Source organism: Biomphalaria glabrata, chromosome 10 (assembly GCF_947242115.1).
Source record: "Biomphalaria glabrata chromosome 10, xgBioGlab47.1, whole genome shotgun sequence".
Taxonomy (NCBI): Eukaryota; Metazoa; Mollusca; class Gastropoda; family Planorbidae; genus Biomphalaria; species Biomphalaria glabrata.
Genome location: NC_074720.1, coordinates 12,380,885 through 12,404,642, shown reverse-complemented (window position 1 = coordinate 12,404,642; position 23,758 = coordinate 12,380,885). Strand labels below are relative to the sequence as shown.

The 23,758-nt window shown below is 31.3% G+C and overlaps 1 protein-coding gene across 2 annotated transcripts; it reads left to right on the top strand.

Moving 5' to 3' along the window:
* The first annotated feature begins 113 nt into the window (after positions 1-113).
* LOC106054469 (uncharacterized) lies at positions 114-23,721 on the top strand. 2 transcript variants are annotated; one of them, XM_013210345.2, is made up of 17 exons: positions 114-196; positions 2,369-2,484; positions 4,133-4,210; positions 4,631-4,718; positions 5,172-5,222; positions 5,398-5,433; positions 5,554-5,612; positions 7,489-7,541; positions 9,398-9,525; positions 10,345-10,446; positions 11,979-12,058; positions 13,706-13,852; positions 14,269-14,426; positions 15,485-15,553; positions 16,307-16,383; positions 17,126-17,250; positions 20,308-23,721. In XM_013210345.2, exons 2-17 carry the CDS (start codon positions 2,369-2,371, stop codon positions 20,345-20,347), a joined length of 1,407 nt encoding a protein of 468 aa, XP_013065799.2. In that variant the 5' UTR covers positions 114-196; the 3' UTR covers positions 20,348-23,721. The 2 variants fall into 2 exon arrangements, with proteins under 2 accessions (XP_013065799.2, XP_055899869.1); XM_056043894.1 differs by lacking the exon at positions 114-196 and adding an exon at positions 1,453-1,693.
* Positions 23,722-23,758: the final 37 nt, after the last annotated feature.

The window sequence follows — 23,758 nt, the reverse complement described above, 5'->3', positions numbered from 1 at the left end:
TAAAATGCATGTAGAATTAGATTAGATCTTAGATATATCTTATACATACATGATAGTTTAGTCAATTAAATTTATTGATAAGATTGATTGTTTTCTTTCTTTATTTGGAGTGAATTTGATTAACTCCATTGTTTATAATCATGACAATGGCAATGGAGTAAAGTAGTAAAAATAAAGTTCCCTTTTTAGACATTTGGTAGGAATTTTATAGTTCTTGATTAATGTATAGATCTAGATTCTAGATCTGGATATAGTCTATCAAGATGAGTAGATGTATAGAGAATCTTAATATTTACAATTCTAATTTGTGGTCTAGATCTAGTCTAGACTCTAAACTCTCACTCTACTAGACTAGACTCGACTAGAGTTAAGAGTACTGTCTCTACTCTACTAGATCTAGATCTAGTACTAGATCTAGATGTAGTCTAGATCTAGATCTAGTAATAGTCAGTGTCAGTAGTGAGTCTAGTGTCACTAGACTAAACTAAGACTACTCTTAACTCTAGAGTAGTCTAGAGAGAGTCTCAGTATCTAGACTTAGACTAGACTCTAGTACTAGATCTAGTAGTAGTAGTAGACTCTTTATTACTGACTTTACTTTACACTCGTTTGCAGTGTCACTCTACTCGTCTAGTCTACTGAGTCAAGTACTCTCACGGAGACAGATCAGAGATCTGAGTTAGAGTTATTTTTAACTTAAAAGTTTATTAGAGTCTCAGTCTGGAACTAACTTCTAAGACTACTAAGAGTAAGAGTAGTAAAGTAAGAGTCTAGACATGATCTATTATCTAATTGACTAATTTAAATCATCAACAGCTAGATCTAGATACTACACTTACACTAAGACTAAGACGTCTAAGAAGATGATTAATAGTAAATAGTAGATGGATTGATAGCAGATAGATCTAGATCTACATCTGATATAGTCAGTCTAGACTCTAGATCTATTCTATACTATAATTAAATACAAAATAGTATAGTATAAATAATAATTAATAATAAAACATTCTAGTATTCTATTACTAGTATTATAATCAGTATTTTATTAGTCTAATAAAGTATTTGGATGGAGATCTAATTCTAAATCTAGCTAGTTGTAGTTCTAATTCTATTTCAAAGTATTTCATTTCTAGGCCTAGCCTAGAGCCCTACTAGATCAATTCTAGGCTAGGAATCTAGATCTAGTACTTAGGCTAGAGTAGTCTAAATTCTATCATTAGTAATAGTTAGTATCATTCTAGATTTTCTATACTAGTCTTAAGATCTAGGACTAGATCTACTAGCTAGACCCTAGAAAAAGTAGAATGATAGAGTCTAGTCTAGATCTATGTCCTATGTAGTTAGATTTAGCTGTAGATTGAAAGTTAGCTTTACACTTTACCCTCAGTCATCTAGATCATTTGGTTTAGCAGGAATCATCCTAAAGTGGCTTGGATTCTACCTGACTGAACGCACCCATAGTGTCGTTGTTAATGGGACAGAATCAACAAGCTTACTCTTGAAGTACGGAGTACCCCAAGGATCAGTTCTAGGCCCAGTACTGTTCACTATGTATACATATCCACTCAGCGGTGTCATATGGCCAACCGGCATCTTATACCATTTCTTTGCCTATGACTCACAGTTATACGATTCCTCAGTACCCTCAGAGGTGTCGCATCTGGCAGAGAAGATCAGTGGAACCGTGGCAAGGGTGAGCGATTGGATGGTTGAAAATAAACTCAAGATGAACGAAGACAAGATAGAAATAATTAAGATTGGCACTCAGGACAACTTCTCAAAAAGTTGAGAGCACAGATTCTATTTTTATCATGAACTGCCAGGTTCTTTATGTCCATGTAGTGCAGAGTTTTCTTCACTCAACACAATCTTTCGACCTACATATAAGTCAGCTCTGCAAGGGTCTTTATCTGCAGCTGCGCAGATTAGGCCAGATCCGACCATATTTAACAACAGAGTCAACAAAAACGCTAGCTGTGGCATTCATACTTTCCCGTCTTGACTACTGCAATGCCTTGCTAGCAGGTATACCCGATGACAAAATAGCTTTTAGTGGTGCCACGTTTCTCCCTCAAAAGCTATGGTGTGCTGGCTTTTTCAGTGCACGGACCAAAGGTTTGGAACTCACTCCCCATTGATCTCAGACAGACAACATGCTATACCACTTTTAAGAAGAACATTAAGACCTATCTGTTTAAAACATTCTTAGATTAATTGTCGTTTTAGTTGTCGTGTTTGTGTTTGTAATTTTATTACAGCTCTTTGAGCCTATATTTTGTTTGTTAACAGCATTTTATAAATAAAAATATTATTATATAAATCTAATAAGCTAATAACCTTATGAATAAATATTATTAAATATTTTCAGATGCTCTTGGCATCAGCTGAGCTAAATAAAAAAATGGAGAAGTATGAGATTGTGAAACGAATAGGCCTAGGAGCTCATGGAGCCGTTTACCTGGTTAAGAATAAAGTCTCACAAAAGTAAGGCTACTTTATTGAACATGATATATATACATTTATATATATATACACATATATACTATAGTTTATTAAAAAAACAACAACAATATTTATATAAAAAGTTTTGTGTTTTATAAATTATCATAAAAGCTCTCAGGCCTAAATAACTATCGCACCAAAACTTGCCTACTAGACCCTTTGTATAGATGGATTTTTTACTTGAAATGAATCAACATTCTCTACTCTCGCCTAGATTCAATTTAATGATTGGGCAATTCCTAATTTGATTTAACATACATTTGTTAATTTCTACTATATCTTGTTAAATCATTCTCAATAATTTTCAAGCATATTATTAGTTGATGCTGCTGCTTTGGATCAACCACACTTCTATCAGTTTGACTACACATGTGTGTGAACTGTGATTGCATTGTCTGCTATTCAAAATTTAGCATATTATTTTAGAATTATTTGAAATAAATTTGCTTTTACTGAAGTAAACACTTTAATTATTTTTTTAATTGTTTAAATGTGCATCTTTTTTTTTCTGAATTAGTCCAGTTGTTCCCATAGAAGTGTACATATATTATGATGACAATATTCAGGAATGCCTTGAAATTGTTTTATCTTAAAGGGAAACTCCGATGGTTTTTCAATTTTGAGTTATTGAAATTTAAATTCTCATTTAAGTTGTAATAGTAAATATTTTACCATTTCGTATTTAAATGCTTAGAAACATTTATATTTAATAAATTAGACAGTAAATTCTTGACATCTAAAAAAAAATCGGGGTTCTTTGAAATTTTGTTTTTAGCTAGTTCATACGTCACTTCCCTCAACAATAATGAAAGAGAAACTAGATTTAACCAATCATATCACTTCATTCTTACAGTAGCTGTTAGGCTTAGTGACGGCCTAGTCCAGAGCTATGGTACAGTTATATCTACATGTATAGATAGATCTAAAAGCATTAGGATAACCAAGTCTAGAACAAAATTAACATTTTCATCTAAGCCCCTCCCTGTCCTAAAAAGTAAAAATATCGTGTGTCTGACTGATTCTAACAAACTGGTCAGTGTAAAGCTAGTCTAGACTGTGTGTAGTCGGTCATGACAAGACAACCAAGCGATAGTGTTTGTTTGTGTTAAGTGGTCAGGCGAGAAAATACACACTGCCGTAGTTAGTCATGCATGTAAATCTACTTTCAACATGCATTTCTTTCTTTGCTTACAAGATCAAGATCTAACTGCATGGATGAAGATATATATATATTTCTTTTATGAGATTGTAAACTTACTTTATGCTCTCCCGTTATACAAAGTCAATAGATTCAATTAATAGGTTAGTGTGACATCACATAGAAACCCGGTGAAAATATGATCGTTTTGGATGCGCAGGAAAATTACACCAGAAAAACATCAATTACTAAGTTATTATTGCAAATTAAAAAAAAAGAATAATACATTCATTATCTATAAATCAAAACACATATATAAAACAATTGTCAAAAACATCGAAGTTTCCCTTCAATAATTCAACTTATTTAAAAGTTACCTAATGGCATTTTGACCATTTATGATTTCTGTCTATATAGTTAGCCATTAGCAGTAAATTTGGAACACATTTGTAATCCTGTCATGTGACTCACAGAATATATTTCCATTGATAGATTGTTTGCTATGAAAAAAATTGAGATTGATGAACGTAAAAAGTCAAGAACAAAAGAAGCTGTCCTTAAAGAAGCCAGGTAAATTCTTTTTTGCTTTAGGATTCACAATAAGGTGTTTTTCTATGGGATGAGGTGACTGAGTAGAGATTTTTGTCTGACAAGCTTAAGAATTTAAATCTAAATCCTGATGAGGTAGACGTTTTAAATTAGAATTGGATAACATTCCCATGTTTCCTTTTGCTTTAAAATTTACCTGATATCTGTTTGGGGAAAGAAAATACTGCTGTAAAGTTTTTATGCAAAAGTGCTGACTACATCAATTTCAATTTTTTTAAGTATTTAACAAATAGAGTCTTTAAAAAAATCAATTAGAATGTATTTTTGTTAATGAAACAACTTCAAAACATATGTATATTATATCTTTTTTAATATAAATTTATAAATATGAAACAATTTAACATATGAAACAAGTTAACATTATTTCTCTGAATGTTTCAGTATTCTTTCCCAGTTACGTCACCCACACATCATTTTATTCCATCAGTCATTCATTGATCCCTCTGAGGATTATGTGTGCATGATATTGGTAACACTTTTATTTATTTTCACTCCTAGTTTTGTTATGTATACGCTGCATACATTATGCAGTATGTAAAATTACCACAGTGTTATTAAAAAAAAAGGGTAAATTATTAAAAATAAATGAATCATGTGAATCAAACTAGATTGTGACATTAAAAAGAAAAAGACATCTAAACCATCATCTCATTTCTAGTGCAATATGTTTGTAATATTTTGGCAACTAAAAGCCTTCTGTTCTTTATTCTTCTGCTTTTTGACAAACATATTGGTTTCTTCTTGTTTTTTTACAATACAAATTAGTGGATTTTTTAAAAAGATTTTTAAAAAAACAACGTAATTATTCTAATTATTACTGAGTTGATTTTTTTTGGGCGAGAATGACTAAAAATGTAAAGTGAATATATGATTCCTATTTTTTTAAAAAAAGGTAACTTATATATTTGAATTATTTCCTTAGGATTACTGTGATGGTGGAAACCTTTCGGAAAGAATTCAAGATGCAGCGCAAGTAAAGCTTTTAACCACATTCCAAATTTTTAAAAGAAAAAAATATTGAACAAATCAAATGAGCAATATATATTTTACTGAGAAGTATCATTGTTATTTCTTTATGTTTATTTTCTTATCTTTGCAATATTTCCACTAATATTTATATATATTTATTTTTTTAATTTTTTTTTCAGAAATTGCTCAAATTTTCAGAAAAACAAATTATGCAGGTATGACTTGCATTAAACTTATACATATCGTAATAATTATAACTTTATTTCAGAATTTAGCATTTTTTTAAATATTTTTTTTTTAACTTTTCATATGAAGATTGTTTGATTTTGTTTCAGTGGTTTATTCAAATAGTTATGGCAGTTCAGTACATACATTCCAAACACATTTTACATAGGTAGGTGATAGTTTTAGACATTTTTTTTACAATGATAGGTGATTAATTTTTTTGTAACTCTCATTGTATGGTAGAGTTTTTCTAGCACTTTACAAACACTGGTTATGACTCAACTGCCTGATTGTGATTTTTTTTTGTAACTCTCATTATATGGTAGAGTTTTTCTAGCACTTTACAAGCACTGGTTATGACTCAACTGCCTGGTTGTGTTATCATTTTAGCCCTAGTCACTTCATCCCCAGTCATTTCATCCCCTGGTCATTTCATCCTCTGATTTAACAAATAATAATTTTTAAAGAGTATAAAATTAACAATATTTTTTTTTTCACATGACAAAAAAAGTGTGTGTAAAAATACAATTTAATGTCATAAAAAATGTAACATTTATAAATCTAGAGCAAGTGTACGAATTGTTTGTGCATGTTAATATTGTCAAGGCGGGTTTTCAGGTTTATCTAAGGGTTGATATAATTCCCCGGGTTCCCCAACTCAACAGGATAAAGCAGAAACCATGATATGCATGAAATTGAACATCGATTAAAAGATCATTCAAACAGAACAGTTAATGATTAATCAATAATAACAATATTTAATAATAAGTTAAGTACAAATAACAAAAGGTTTCACATATGCGGAATCACTGAATCATGGATATTAAATATGGCATTAGTACTTATACAAATAACACACCTTCACAAGCACACTCCAACTCGGCCCTACAGATCAACAGCTTTGTATATAACAAACCACTCTAGACACAATCACGACTCCAAGGGCGAGAACACAACACTATTCCTCATAGCCCAAGCTTAACACCCTGAAATTAAAGAAAGCCTAGATCTAGTGATGCGGCTACATCAAAGAACTTTTCATTAGCAACACCCTTACCAAAAGATCAGCTTACTTACTAAAGCATGTACTTACCTACCGTTAAAACAGGTAAAAAGAGCACCAGCTAAAAAGCTTCCTCCACTGCAAAGACAATACGGGAACTAAGTGTGACGTAAACACACACAATATTCTCAACAACAAAACAAGCCTAATACAAACTACTTCCTATACATTAAAGCACAACTGTTAAATCCAAAAAGAAAACTTCACATACATACACAGGACAAATATCAAATATCAAAAAGCTTTCTAAAAAAAAAAAAATTTAGATTTAGATTTTTTTTTCTTGCAGCTCAGAAGTAAAAAACTGGCTAGAAGAAGGAGAATATATTAGATTAAATGAGGTCTTAAAAGCAAATCCTTAACAACACAATTACACAATGGCTAGGAAAAAATTTAATTGGGGATGAAGTGACCGGGGATGAAATGACCAGTCACTGTTATTACAATGGTCCTAAGGTCGTACCCTACTCACTCCCCCTGCCATCTTGCCAGAGTTACAGCTAGAACATAAAAATGTTCATTTCAGAAGGAATGTCCAAAATTTTAAAAAAGAAATCTTAATGCACTAGAGCGTCACACTTATCTACATATTAAAATAAAACTATTGTAATGGATGTACACTGTAGAATTCTTACACTCTATCTTAGAATGTCCACTTGAGAGGTGGGTTAAAGACCTTTGAGACCTGTGACAAATAAAAAGGCTTTCTCCCTGTGGCCAGGAATAGGAGATTAGTTTCTCACCTACCTAAAGCTTAAAAAATATTTCATCATTTTCTTTAATTACTAACTTACAATTTATAATATTTCATTATTCTCAAAACAATACCCAAACACTCCATAACATTAGTCTTTTAGAAGTAATTAGTAGCTTCATTCAAGTCATCTTTATGTGTCTTGAAAAAGTTCAATAACATTAAAATTAATATAAACTGATTAGTATTCTGTTATCAAATTCAAAATATTTTTTTTTTTTCCCTCAGAGATCTCAAGACAGAAAATGTATTTTTGAATAAAAGAAATGTTGTGAAAGTTGGCAAGTATATTCTTTTAGACTTTACTCAGACTAAGATCTAATGCATTGGGGGGCAAGCTATCTCCATAGAGATCTATCACTTGCAATGTCTCTTCCCAGCCTGTGTGCACTGCTCTGAGGTCAACCATGATGGTGTTGAACCAAGCTATAAGACCATGTTCCTTCATTGGCCTCCATGTAACTCTTGATATTTGTGATTTATTCTGACTGAGGGCAACTTCTAACCTCATGTGAAGCTGTCACAACCCCATTAAGTGGTTGAGTCCCAGTTCGACATAGGATTATTTTTTTTTGTGACCTGATTTCTGTAACTGGCTCCTAAAATCTGTCTTAGCCATCAGGAGAAGTATATTCTCATTGAATGTTTTTTTTTACTCTTTTATTTTTAAAAAATTGAATTACAAATTATTATTTTTTTGATTTTCATAATTATTAGCTCTAATGTTGTTTTTTTTTTTTTTTAAGTATTTAGAGAAATTAATTTCTGCTTCTGGAAATCTGCATTTTTTTAGCAGCCCCCCAAAAGGGGAAAAGAAACTATTAGTTTTGTGTGGAATGTCTGTCTGTCCGTCCGTCCCATTTAGATCTTGTAAACTACAAAAGATAGTGAAAATCTGACATCTTAATATTTTAGACCATTCAAAGTTCTGATGCAACGGCTACTTTTTTCTTTTCTGAAAGCGAAAAATCTAATGTTTTAAAATCACTAATGCAGGCAGTTTTTTCATAAAAATAAACCACTTTTACAACTATTCACTATTAATGGTAACAAACATGGGAGGCTCCTTAGTAGGGGAGATGAATATTAACAATATTTTCAACACATTTATGCAAATGGTTTTAGATTTTTTGTCAAAAAAAAATTTTTTTTTAGATTTGTATTGCTAACTTAAGTAAGTTCTGTTATACTAACTACTACAATTACACACAAAAAAAATGTTTTCTTTTTTTTTAAGAGAAAAAATCTATGTAGTATGCATGTAAGTTGGACATAATATAAAAGATCAATTAATAAGTAGTTTTTCATATTATATTTTTTTACGGAAATATTTTCATTTCTAGAGGAATAAGAGATTGTCCCTTAACAAACTGTTAAACAGTTAGAGCAATTATATATTGTTAGACACCTTATTTATATAGGTTAGTTATTTAGCGACGCACCATAGAAGACGCATATTGAACGGGACTAGTGACGTTTGGGATATGTTGGGTTAGAGACCGGAAAATCAGTTAGCGATAGAATAGTCCAGGGTAACGACGTGTTTAGTGACAGATACTTCTACTGTGGCCTTTTATCAGAATAAACCTATGTACAATTGTTCATCAGAGTCGACTACATCTCTTCACTAGTTACAATCGATGTGCCAGTTCTTGTTTGTATTGTTGTTCAACTACATGTAATACACCCGAACAATTACACCCAAACGATTGCAGAGTAATTGGTTGACTTCAAGGCAGCCTGAACTAGCAACATCACAATATTCATTATAAGACATAAGTTAGGCCAGGTTAGGGTTATGAATAGGAACTAGATGCACTACTTAAACTCTTGAGCAAGAAACAAAACCCTACGCCATGCACAACATGCTAAGTGGTTGTAAAGGCTTGTTGTATGATTTTTTATTTAAATTGTTTAAAAAAAAACATTTAAGTCATGAACTAAATTTTCCCACATCCATTTTGGCTATATACACTTTTATCATTTCATATAATTGACATCATTTTCCTGAAGGCAATATTTTTGTTTCCCCTTCTCTGTTTTGAGAATCAAGATTTATCCTAATCATACTCTATAGCTCTTTCGGATTAAAAAAAACAACACATTTAAAAAAAATATAATAAACTTTTTTTTTCAGGTGATTTTGGTATTTCTAGGATACTAGACAATACAATTGATGTGGCCAAGACTGTTGTTGGAACACCGTCCTACTTAAGTCCTGAACTGTGCCAAGACATTCCATACAACTCAAAATCTGACATATGGGTTAGTGATTTTTTTTTTTATGAACAATTGACAAATTAAAAATGGCTGCTTACTTTTGACAACTCTTTAGCAATGAAACTACACATGATAATATTCTCAGATGCAAAACAAAACAAGCAAAATATTTTATAAAAATATATTTAAAAAAACAAAGCTAATATAAAGGAAAGAACTGTATATTTACAGCCATATGTCTCAATAAAGTAAGATTTATTTCCCTTTTCTGTATTAAACATAATTAATTAATTGGTTAATTTTTTTTTATTGATTAGGGGCAATGAATAATTGTGCAAAGTTTTAACTTGAAATAGGAGAAATAATGTGTACAAAATTTGTACCAGACAGAGTGCATTGATATAAGCTTTGTACAAACATAATAAGTAATTTAAATTGATGTCAGGGAACTATTTGGTCTGGCCAGTTTTAAAAAATAAACAACATTTATATATAAAAGCCTGCTCTTTTTATTCTTTCAAAAAAAATCTCACCTAGTCTTGAAAATTACACAATTTCTTGTAAGTTATGGCAAGTTGTTAATTATTTTGTAAATCCTGACTTGCCACGAATGAGTGATTCTCTTAGTTGCATTACATCTGAGAGAACCCAGAAATGTCCTAAATTCCACAGTTTGAGTCAGAATCTCTCTAAGGGCTCTAGTTTGGGTAGTCAGCCAAGTTTCTTTTACAAAGACTTTATTACCATAAAAATAGAAGATCTTGCTGTGTTTTACATTTAATCTTGATTAATTTTTAAAAATATTTATCTATGTGTAGAGTGTCATATAATCCAATAAGTGACTTATTTTCATTTTTGTGTCAGGCTGTTGGTTGTTTATTGTATGAGATGACCACACTACACACGCCGTTTGATGGTCAGAGTCTAATTGGTTTGTTTGTAAACATTATCAAAGCTGGATACAAGGTAAGCAAATCAAACTGGTTGCTTACAAGTCTAAAGCTTTATATAAAACTTGAAGATCAGCATGTTGGTTGTGCTGTGTTGTTGTTTCTATATATAGATAAAATCCAGAAAAAAAGAATTAATACATCAGAAAATAATAAGAAATTAAGATGTGACTCAGCAGGCTTTTATGAAGATAGCCAAATTTTTTAAAGACACTGTCAAATAATACTCTTTAAAAGTTCATTAGAAATTTGTTAATGTTTCATTGTGTCACACAGTAAAAAAAAGTCAATCTTTAACAATATTTTCTAACTCTTTTTGCCCAGCAGGAAAAGAGTCTTTAAAGAATAAATATATATCAGACCTGCCTACCAAAAAAAGTCCAAATGCGTAACGCTGATGGTCAAAATGCGTATTTTGGCACCACAATGCGTAACACTTACGCGAACCACTATTTTGTCATATATATATATATATATATATATATATATATATATATATATATATAATATTAGATCTAGATGTCATGATTAGATCTACAATCTAAATCAATACGACAATAGAGATGATATCTAGACTAGATTTGGATCTATGTCTATATAATGAATATAATCTACTCTAGATCTGGGCTCAAGAGTGTTACCGATGACGTGAATCCGCTACAAACGTAGGTCTACTCCAAACTTTCGTAAGCCTACCTTCATCCTTGATCTATTCTATACTATGACTAAGAATTTAATCTAGACTAGATCTAGACTAGATGGTAGTAGATGTTATCGATCTAGATCTAGTCAATCTAAATCATACTGCAACTAAATTGGATCTAGATTGTAGAGTAATGTAGAGACTCATGACATAACGTAATCATCAATCGTAATGTCTAGCTAGATCTATTCCTGTATAACAAGTTATCTAGATTCTAGATTCTAGAATCCAGATCTAGATCTAGACTAGATATCTACAATGTCACCCAATGTGTTTTAAATCGATAGCACTTCGATATTTTTTTCTATACAAATGAATACGGGAATCAGGGATTCTACTAATGAACTTACAAAAAAAAGAAAAGTCACGTTGGTGTATCAGCTAACTGACGGTACCAACCCGCCACTCCCTCACTCTCGCGTTCTTCATTTCTAGACTAAATCTAATTGCTTTTAAGAACCAATCAACGTATAGATCTGGACACAATGTGTTCCCCCACCTTTTCTGTCCCCCCCCCCCCCCCCCCCCCCCCGGCCAACAAAACAAAACGGCTTAGCGTGACCTCCGTGACCGCTCGTAAGCTAGTCAAGAGAGGGGGGGAAAAAGGATACGAAAAGCGTAACGCAACAGGTTCAATGCGTATTTGCGTACTGACGGTCATTTTTGGGAGATTTTGCGTAACGAATACGCATTTTGCGTAACGGTAGGCAGGTCTGATATATTTAGAGACAAAGATATATTTTATAAAGATTCAAACTGGAATTAATTTTCTTCAGGATAAATTTTTACTTAAATAAGCTAAATTAAGAATATTTGTTGTTTCATTTTTTTCATTTTTTTTTTAGCCTTTCCCAGCTGATACTCCTATTGGTATACAAGATTTAGTCAGTAAAATTCTACAAAAAACACCAGAACACCGTCCAAGGTTTGATTATGTCATTATATAAAAATATGGACTTTTTTTTTATTAATTTAAAAATAATCCAACAAACTTGTACAGAAAAAAAAAATTTTATTACAAAAATTATATTACTAATATTGATAACCAGGTTTGCAGTGCTAAAATTAAGGGTACAATATCACTGAAATAGAGAATTAAATAAAACGTCACATAAATCGAAACCATTTGGTGGAAAAATGAAACAAATTATTGGATTTAACAAATCAATTAATTCATTATTTGTGATATAAAAGAATAATTGGCTGCATTTCTTACATCAATTAGTCCAATCATTTAAAAAAATTATTGATATTCAGCTTGTCAAGGTGGGTTTACGGGTCTATCTAGGGTATGACATACTCCACCGGGTTTCCCACCTCAACCCTGAGTGTCATGATGAATAAGATCATTATAGATCTTTGTGGATGATGCCAGATGTCACAGTGAAATATATGATCTTGAGGGGATCTTTAATAATCTTTTTGCCTCTTGATGATCTTGATGTTAAAGAGCTTAACTATCAGTTTCTCTTGTTAGTTGATCTTTATCTGGGGTGCTAAGATCTTATAACTGTGATGACAATGATTTTGAAGACGTCAACTGTTAAGATGAGTTAAGCCTTACTTGAAGATGTCAGCTGATAAGATGAGTTACTGTGACGTGCTGTGTATTCTATATTATGTCTAAATCTAAATATTAACTAGTAGATTTAAAGAAGAAGATCCTTTTAATTCAAACATAGAAATTTTAATTAATAACTTGAAAACATGAACGTATAATACAGCATTTACAAAGTGAACTGTATCAAGATTATGAAATATTTAAATCAACAACTAGATTTAGTATAAGTACAAAACTTATCTCTATTAACTCTAACTCAAGAGTAATATATGTCTTGCTTCTATGAGATTCTACCTACGACTAGCGATTCTAGAATCCGCGTCTTTGATCTACCCACGTATAACAAAGCAAAGGTTCAATGAAGCAATAATATGATATGACATTATAAATGATGTTTATACGTTGTGATCAATATTAAATCAGTGTGCCTTAGATATGAGTATATATACAACATCGTTAACAGGTAATGACACCTTGGTCACAGAGCAAGCAGTCCACTCCAGGCTCACGATGCCCACAACCCAATGCCATGGATAATGGCCCAGCAGGGTCCACACAATAACACAGCCTACAGCAGAGTCCCAAGCCTGCGACCCTAAACAAGAAAAAATATGCCTTTCTTATGACCACCATTCACAAGATTATAATATCAATGATTTTAGAGGTACGAACTAAAGAAGGAATTAAAATAAACTAACTTACCCAAAACTGGGGAAAAAAACAACAACAGAGATCTCCAGCCAAAGATCCGCCATCCATCATTTTAGAGCAATGAAGCAATGACACCAACTCCAGAGATAGCGCACAAACCATCTATGATGCAGAAAAAAAAATAACTACATCTAGCAAAGCAACTCCATATGCGCATGACACTGCTATTCAAAGAATATAATTACAGTTTCCTTCCTAGTCAAAGCCACTATTTTCATCAACGTAATCCAAATGTAGGTTCAATTCTACAAAGTTACTTGGAGCTGTAGCTGGTGGTAACAGTTTTATTGTTATTTTCAGTGCCAGTGCCATCCTTACTCTTCCTTATGTCAAGAATCATTTAGCATCATTTATATCTGACACTGAGAATATTCGGGACATTCGGATCAAGAGAGACAACTCCTGTGACAGTCCTGACAGTGATAGTTTGACTCCACTTCCGTCAAGGTTCTAAATTATTTTCTCTTTGTGAATTTTCTTTTGTTGTTAATTTATTTTGTCTCTTCATTTTATATTGTTAAAAATTCTATTTAATGAGAAATATAAATATTTATGATTATTCAAGAGAATTTGATAAAAAAGAGAAAGTAAATTGCACTTGTCAGACAATGGCAGCTGTGACCTACTTTAGATGTAATTTAATAGAAAAGAGAAGGTAAATTGCACTTGTCAGACAATGGCAGCTGTGACCTACTTAATATTTAGAGGACAGCCTAAAAACCAAAGCCTGGAGATATGCAGAGCAAGAAAGAAAAAAAATATTTTAAATTTTAATCTATTACAAAAAAATTTGAGACTGTATTTTGTTTCCTATTAGTTCTAGAATAAAAATGTGCTTGCTTGATTTTCTTTTAAATTAACAGCTCATACATGGAGCAGCAAAGTGCAACTAAAAGTCTTTTCAGCCCTCGTCAGTACCACACAGCTGACCCAATTCTACAGTCATATAAAACTAACATAAACTCTCCAGTGCCTGATCAGCATTCCCCTGACCTATGTAACCATGGTATTGTATCAAAAAGTAAGTTCTATACCTAATATTATGCCATTATATTAATTAATATACCTAACATTTCATTTTATCTCGAGTTTTTTTAATGGTAAATTTGAAGCTGTAAAATAATTTCATTTGAGATAAAGATTATGTTACTAATAATAGTACTCTCTGGCATCCTAGAATCAAGATTTGTTAAAGTGTCAAGGTGGGTTTACGGGTCTATCACAAATGAGTTTTCTTATGATGTGACAGTTCTGGAGTATAACAACTATTAATTATTATTTCATTAACATTTATTAAATTCTTATCTGTCTTATAGGATTTATTAAGAATAGGATGATAAAATAGATATACCTACATTATGCTAGACTCACTGTTATTTGATGTACATTTATAAAGCACCTGGTTGTGTTTGTTATATTTACCTGCAACTGTGTTATACACACTTTTTAACGCCTAGCAGTGTTTAAAAAATTATAAAGAATTATAGCATTTATATCGACCAGATAAATTTATTAAATCTTTGTTGATAAAGTAGAATTTATTTTAAAAACAAAAACAGTTCTTAATCAAATGATAAAGGCACTATAATAGTCATTTCATCATCATTCCTTTGAGTTCCTCATGGAACATAGGGCCTCGACATAAACACGCCACTCTCCACGGTCTCTTGCTAGCTTTTTGATGGTGTCATTTGAACAAACAAAAAAGTTAAGTAAATTAATTAAGCTCAGCTCCCAAAGTTTTTTTAAAGTTTCTCATAAAGCTGTGACAGTTTTTTTCAAAATATATTACTCTAAGACTCTTAGTTTTGTTCACTTATAGAATATACTTGTTGTTAAAACAGGCACAGTGTCATATGATCAACCACTTTTACTTCCCCAATGTATGTTAGGTACCCATTAGACTTATGTGAATTCAAGGGCATCTTAGATATCCCAAAGTTCAAAATCCAAGCCTTCATCTGGAATTAAAACTTAGACCCCTCAGTTTTTTAAGCCAAACACTTAACTACTCAGCCACCCTACCCTACGTATGATATTATCATTATTAATTGGTCTTTTTAATTTTTTACGCACTAGAGCCTGAAGATCAAGATGATGGGGGAGATTACTCTGATGATTTTGATGACTCTTCAAGTGATTTAGGAGGTTAGTATTGTTACATGTAATTTTGTAAGCAAACAAAAATGAAATTTATAAATGAAGCAGCAATCCATAGATTTGTTCTTTACAATTTGATTTGCAATAATCAAGTTTTTACAATAAGAGAAGAAAATGAAATTTTTTTTTGTTCCATCTTCATTTCCAAACTTTGCTAGGAAAATTCATCTGCATTTTGTAGATTGACTGTGTTTCTAGCCCTATAGGATTACAAAGTCATCAGGGGGTGGGGTAGCTGAGTGGTTAAACATTTGGCTTCTGAACCTGGGGTCCTGCATTCAAATCTCTGTGAAGACTGGGATTTTGATTTTCAGGATATATTATTATTACTGAGTTCACCCAACTCTAATGGGTACCTGACTTCAGTTGGGGAAAGTAAAGGTGGTTGGTCGTTGTACTGGCCACATGACCCTTGTTAACTGTTGGCCAAAGAAACAGATGAGCTTAACATCATCTGCCCTATAAATTGAAGATCTGAAAGTGGAACTTTACTCATCACTCTGGCTGTATCATTTAGAAAATGTACTTTAGTCAACTGGAGTGTTGCAATAGTAGTAGATCTTTAGATATAACAATTTTCAATCAAAACATTATTTCATGACATGTACAAGTAATATGCATGCGTTTTTTTCATCAATTAAGAGGCTTTAAAGAAAAATGAATTATTATATAACCAGTTAGTAAAATATTAGTTTGATTAATGAAAAGTTGAACTAATTTTGCTTTATTGTATGTTTCCAGACCTTTCAAAATGTGGAGGCAATGAAGATGAAGAGGCTGTGTATGCTGATGACTTTGAGGACAGTGACTCTGGGGAGGTAATAAATTATTGATCAAATTATTTTAATTAGAATTGTTGCTCGACTCACATCAAGCTGTGTAAATAGCACAATAAACGATTTTAATGGGTGTGTTTAATTAATTAAGTAAATTGAGAAGCTTTACTCTGGGAGACTGGTGACAAACTTTATAAATTGATTCTTTAACGCAATTATGAGCAGTTATATGTTGATGCTAGGTGACAATTGTATCAATGATTTTGTTTTCTCTTCTCATCAAATCAATTCACACAGATATCCAATTTTTGAACTTTTCAAACAAACATTTGTTATTATTTTCACATTACCATTTATAATAGGATTATTAAAAGACAAACTTGCATTCTTGATAATTATAAGCCCCCTATAATTTGCATTATGGTGTGAAACTATCTTTAAAAGTGAATTTAATGAGAAAAATAAAATTTTCTGATTATCTTATACACTTTAATATTTTATCCATAAAAAATACCTCACCTAATACTTATTTGTGCATATTAAAAGGGGCACTAGAAATTTTGCTTATTTAATGTATAGATTTAAAAGTAGTTGTGTGTATTTATTTTTTTTTAACCCATACCCAGTACATATTCTTACTGGCTTCTAACCATGATTCAGGTCATGTTGTGTTGAAAAGTTGAGATAATCTATCCCTACCCATCATTTTCCTGCATGATACAAAAGAATGCACTAGTGAGTGTTAATATTAGATTGATGGTAATATTCATCTGTCTTTGTCTAGGACCTTGATCTTGTTGTGGCTCAGGCCAAAAAAGCTCAGACAATTCACCCAGATGATGAGTTCTTTGTAGAAGATGATGACATGGCAATGTCACAGACTTTGACTCAGATACCCAAATTTAGAAGGTTAGAATAACAAGCTTACATGTTAATATGTATGATAAAGTTTGAAATGATGCTTCCTCCTACAGTTATGCTTGTTATCATGCAATAAATTTTTTTCTGTTTTATAATTGGAAACCCTAATATATAATTTAATGTCATAGTATCTTCAAAAGTTTTCAGTCTGCGCCTGTCTGTTTTCTGCAAGGGATTTTCTTTGTGTTTCAGATAGGGCAAAATATGCAGGTCAGAACTGGGTTTGTGCAGTCACATAAAATATTGCACTCATGTTTAGTTTTCAGAATCTAAGGCTATGCCTTATATATATATATTTTCTTCAAGAGTAAACTGTTTTCTTTCTCTAAAAACATATTTAGAACCAAAAAGTTAATGTTGAACAGCTTTGAAAGCAGAGTGACTACAGTTTACTCACTCAGTAAATCTCAGGTCTTTCATAAACATAAATTCATTTATTTGAGTAGCTCATTAGATAATTATAATTAAGAATATCTGAAAACATTATCTGTTAGTATTTTCTGTTTGTTTTTTTTTTTGTTTTGTTTTGTTTTTTTTTTGTGTGTGAAATAGCCTGAAAGACTTGATATGGCAGAAAATAATTCAGGTTTCTAGAGCTATACATTTCAAGTGAATATGCTAAAAATTTAGCAAAGAACAGATGTTATATTAACTCTTTCTCTCCTAATCGACAATACCATCATTGATTTGACCCCATTCTTTCAGCCAAATCAACTATATTATCATCATTAAAAAGTCAGGTGTTTTATTTTCTCATCTTCCAAAATGTTTTTAATTGCTTATAATGTAATCTTGAATACATTTCCTTTGGAAAAACAAATGTTTTTTTACATTTTCAATATGTTTTTACCAAAAAAATATGTTTTTGAAAAGGGAGGCAAAAAAAAGGCTCAATTTTTCTATATTAATTTTCTTCATGGTAATGGTGTGGGATAGTGAGCTCAAGAAAATTAATTTCTGTGCTTTATATATGTTATAAACATAACGTTTTGTGAAAATATGAATAACAATCATATTAAATACATTTAGTTCAATTTGTATCAAAAAATATTCCTAGATCTGGTCTACATCTAGATATAAAGAGACTTGTACAAAGCATGTAAATCTTTATTTTTAAATTTCATTATCCAAAATAAAATTTCATTTTGATTTTATAAATATCAATTTGTTTTATATAAAAAGGCATGCATTTCCCTTTGATTCTATACCCAATATAACATTTAATCATAACAGGGTAGTGAAATACAAATGAGCAAAATGGATAATTCTGCCATACATGGAAAATAATTATGTAGAGAAAGAGTTAAATCTATATCTAGAACCGTATAAGACATTGGCCCCAAATCACCCCAATAGAAAGAAAACTATATGGAGAGCTCCCTGATTTGGAAACCACTGCCCAGTTCATCTCATGTATTGGTCTAGTCCAGGGGTGGGCTAATTACGGCCCTGGGCCACATGCGGCCCGCTGAAGTGTTTTATGTGGCCCGCGAATACCTACAGAAATCATGTGTACCCACAGTATATACATATAAAAATGCTAATATATTAAAAATAATTCTAAATTTCCCTACAAATTATCGAAACTCTCTCATTATATAAAGTCAAAGACACAATCTCAGGCCAGTATTTCTTCAATGCTTTGAAGAACTGTGTTGAATGTTGGGTATGATTAGAACAAGATGGCAAGTGTAACAACTGATGGAGCTCGATCTTTGACTGAGAAAAATATAAATTCTCAAAGTAGAAATGTCCATATTCTTAGAAGGATATTGACTATGACTTTGAAACTAATATTTCTAATGAAGAGTGGAAGATATTTTATGTTTTTCATGGTAGCTATTGCAATGGGCTGCTTGCTTATGTAATGCATGTTAAATTTTTCAAACAAGGCTTTCCAATTTTTCCAGGCCAGCAGGGGAAAATAGGTTTTGTCATTTTCCTTTGTTGAAAGGTGAAAATATTTCTAGTGAAATGGTTAATATTATATTACCAGACTTATTTGGATTCCTTAATTCTGAAATTTATGAAGGCAAATTTTAAGACGTCAAGAACCAGTTTTCAATACCATCAGCTCACCATTTAGTGCAGAAGCTGATTCAGCTCCAGAGAACATAACGCCATGCAAATTATAACTGTAAGAGAAGTTCAAGTCAGTACTTCCACAGTAGCTTAATGGGTGCCAGAAGCTGTATTTCCACACTTTAAAAAAACTTTGCAGCTAAGTTTTAACATTATTTTGGTACACATACATATGTGAACAAGTATTTTTCTTGTGGAAAATAAACAAGTGTAATCACAGGTCGATGGTGAATGACTATAATTTGACAGCAGTCACAAGTATAACAACTAGAAAGCTAGCTCCACAATTCAGGAACATTACGCACGACGAGTGTAAATAGTTAAATTCCTCACATTAAGTACAGCTGTAAATTTGTGGTGAAATGTAATATGAAAAGACAATAGCAAATTTAACAAAAATTGGTTTCAGAAATTGCTAACTCTAGTAATTCCTCAGTTAGGAATGTGAAAAACAGGAAAAGTGAATGTATGATACAGTATAAATATGAATTAAAAGACATTATACAGTTAACTAGCATATTTTTCTAAGTTGTAAGTACACACACACGCACGCACACACACACACACACACACATACATACATATATACACATACATATATATACATACATATATATACACATATATACATATATATACATATATATATAAATATATATATATACATATATGCGGCACCCCATTCCCAAAATTTTGTTAATGCGGCCCTCGATACGAAAAGGTTGCCCACCCCTGGTCTAGTCATATGAACACTCCAACATAAAAATGAGAACGATGAAGAAGAAGAAAATATATCTAGAAAACCTTCATGGCACTGGTAACAAAATAACCCTTAATTGGCTTTTTTTTTTTTACATCAATATAGTTTACCTAATTTTTTTTCCTTTTGAGAACCTTATTGTAGATCATTTTTGTACATTCATTTTAAATACAACTTTCTTTTTTCAAATATTTATTTTTTAGCATAATGGAAGCAGCCAGATCTCAAGTGACTCATCTTTGATCAGCCAGTTATGCATGATGATCCATATTTCATAACAAGCCTAAGAAAGGTTCAGGGTAACAAATGAACTCAGCATATAACATAGATTTTAGAGCAGAAATTTCATATAAAAAGTAAACTGATCAGTAGAGGAATGTTAAAAAACAACAACTCTGCATGTTATATTCCATGGGTGTAATTTTTGTGTGTTATTGTTAATAATTTTCTTAAGTCTGTCAACAAATGCTAAAATTTTAGTTATATTTCTTGCCACATTCCAATGGCCAGTTTTTTTTTTTAAAGCCAAATGTGTCCAAAGCAATATTGAACCTATTTTTATTCTGTGCAGTAAACTGTTTTGTTTTCAACTAGTTGCCTGATGAACACAAATACTTTATATGTAACTGTTTCACTAAACTGCTGACATATTGTTACTTCCATGGCATGAAGATTGATGAATACTTAAACTGTGGCATTTGTGATATATTAAAGTATTACATGTAAATACTTTTCTGGATTTTGCACATTTCATCATTGAACCGATATTTATCATGACGACTAATCTTTTTACATTCTACATATTTTGTTGAAACCTGACAAGTCTATATTATATTATTATATAATTTTACATGTTGTTCTCATTTCTGTAGCTTTATTAATAAGATTGAACAAATGTGTAACCTTCATTGTTCTCTTCATATTTTTTACAAACCTTTTATTAACTCTGTCTGTCTGGGTGGAATCTTTTACATGTTATTTTCCTCACTTCCCATTCTTGGATCAAACTTTGTACAATATTTGGACGACAACACACATGAATTAATTAAATAAAAAAAACATTAAGTTAATCAATTAATTATAATTAAGTTTTTTGTATATATAGACAGTAGGGCCTACTAAGTGATGGGGGAGATAAGCCTTGTGTAGAGAATAAGGTCGTTCCGTAACATTTAAAATTAACAATAGACTATATAACCTTCAGTGGCTAATAAGTCACATTCCATCTTTGAGGCTCAAGTTTGAATTCAGACTTTTTTTTAAAGGCAGCACTGAAACCTTTCCCCCCCCCCTCCCCATCCCACCACACCCCACCCTGCTGGTCCATAAAAGTGATTGGACAAGAGCGCATCTAGCATACTATAAAGAATGAAAGTTGAGTTAACAAAAAAACAGTTAATAAAAATATTTCCAGTCATACAAATGTATTATTGTTAGTCTAAAAATTAATTGATTTAAAATAATTGATTCACTTTCTCTCAAATGTAGGCTTTGTTTAAAACGAAGTATTTGTTTAATTTTAGTTGTTGTTTATTGAAGATAAATTGAATTCTTTTTTAAACTTTGCAATGGTAAGATCTTTTGTTTAACTTAGCTATCATTTGTATCAAACATTTGTAAGTTTTCATTTGCAATCTCTTAAGTCTTATCTGTTTTAAGATTTTAGTAATGCTCTATCCCAACACTAAACAACACTGTTTATTGAAACATTATTGATATGTCCTATGTATGTTGATATGTTTATTATATAATAATATAATTCCTTTATGTCTTTTTTCACCAAATATCTTGTCCAATATGACATAACAATATTTGTTTTATAAAGTTGTTTTTGTAATAGATAAGGTTAAAAGATAACTCTAGACTTCAAGTGTATTTAATGTTGCTGTCAGTAATGTTTTATGTGAGAAAGGACATCCAGTTAAAGTTATCTATTAGGCTTTATTCTGCTTTATTTTATTTCAGTTTCCAAAGCATTTTTTAACTTCCTGTATAATCAAGTTTGGTGAAAAAAAATTGTATATTTATTAGTTGTTACTATTCACTAGAAGATGTTAGTAACAGTTATGGCCAAGTTGAATGTTGTTCTGTTTAAATATGAATGTTTAAATATGAATCATGTGTTGTTATGATTTTTTCTTTCAGGCCAATTCATTACTAATGCTAATACATTGTGGGCAGGGATTTGTTTCCATGATTCTGTTGTTTGTTTACTATGTAACTTTGTTATGCAAGACTAGCAGCTATCTTTGTTGTAAGCTAACATTCACACATTGTTTTTCTACTAATTTTTTTTTTTTTTGCTTCCTTGTGAATGGAATTTATATATTTTGATCTATTTAGTTCATTTTACTGTTTTGTTGTTTCTGTTTTATTTGTTCTGTTAATCTATTTATGGGAAGAATGAAATTGATAAGATGTTAAACTACTGGGAAGACATAGTCCTTGGCCACACTATGTGGAGAGAGATGTTGACAAAGAAAGCTATGGACAGTGTAAAAGTGTTAGCCTTAGCTCTGGAAGAAAAATGTACCAAACAAAAATGGCTGATCCCCTACCAACAAAGTGGATGCCACCTTTAACTGCGTTTCATGTGGACAGGAATGCCTCTTCAGACTAGGGCTCAAGAGTCACATGACAAAGTGCTGTAAGAGATGAACAGTAGTCTTTGTACAACTGAAGGCGGCAAAAAAATTCCTTTACATTGTTGACATTTTGTTGGATGAACAATGTTGAAATGTCTGGTTGAAATGTTTGGTTGAAATTCTGCAATGTCTGGTTGAAATGTTCTATATTGCCTATATTTTAGTTAATTGTTTTTCCCTCAGAAGTGTATCTGCTTTGCTTACTTCTGGTCAAGCAAGTGTTAATATCTTACACTCACAACCATATTTCATTGATTGTATCATTGTGTTTGTGTCATATCCTGTCATCATTAAAAATAAAAAGTACTTAATGAAGAAAATATCAAAACATGTTGTATTTATTAAAAATGAGTTGTTATCTTGTTAGTTACCTCCCTGTATATCTTGCCCAAGAACAATTATTTTTTTTACTCAAATGTTGTTCCTTTCAAGGTCAAAATGTAAACTAAAAAAACTGGATGATAGATGGTGTAGGAAGGAAAAAAATATCTGAATGTGTACATACTTTTGCATTTATTGACCAAAGTTTTGATATTTTTCTGTGTACCTTATTCTGTTTTGAGACTTTAAACAAAAAGTTTAATACACTCTATTATATAACATTATTTGAAAGATAACTTCTAACTTTTGTGGTATCCTATTCTTGCACTTCATCACCTGTAATTTCATAATGAAAACATCAAAGTATAATTTTGTACTATATGCACTGTCTACTATACAAGTATTTACTGGTTTGGGTGAAGTCAATAAACTCATTGAAAGTCAGCAGTTCAAAAGTTGTTGTTTTTTTCACAAATTTTGTTTTAGCATTCAAAAAAATGTTTGTTTATAGTTTAGTTCAGGTTATAGGACATTATATACAATGCATCCATTTTCTTGTGGCATTGACAAGATTTGGATGAGTTATTGTAGATAACTCAAATTAACACTGTATATCTCTGACATATACAAATAAAAATTTTAAACAGCAAATGAATAGATTTTTTTTATGGGTGTAACTTTTTTTTTT

What these genes read in the sequence shown, in the direction of transcription:
- LOC106054469 (XM_056043894.1), top strand. Translation starts at nt 1,550, where the DNA reads ATGTATACATATCCACTCAGCGGTGTCATATGGCCAACCGGCATCTTA. An exon ending in GCTGTCCTTAAAGAAGCCAG is followed by an intron (nt 4,211 to 4,630) that starts GTAAATTCTTTT and finishes TGAATGTTTCAG; the next exon opens with TATTCTTTCCCAGTTACGTC. An exon ending in CCATGGTATTGTATCAAAAA is followed by an intron (nt 14,427 to 15,484) that starts GTAAGTTCTATA and finishes TTTACGCACTAG; the next exon opens with AGCCTGAAGATCAAGATGAT.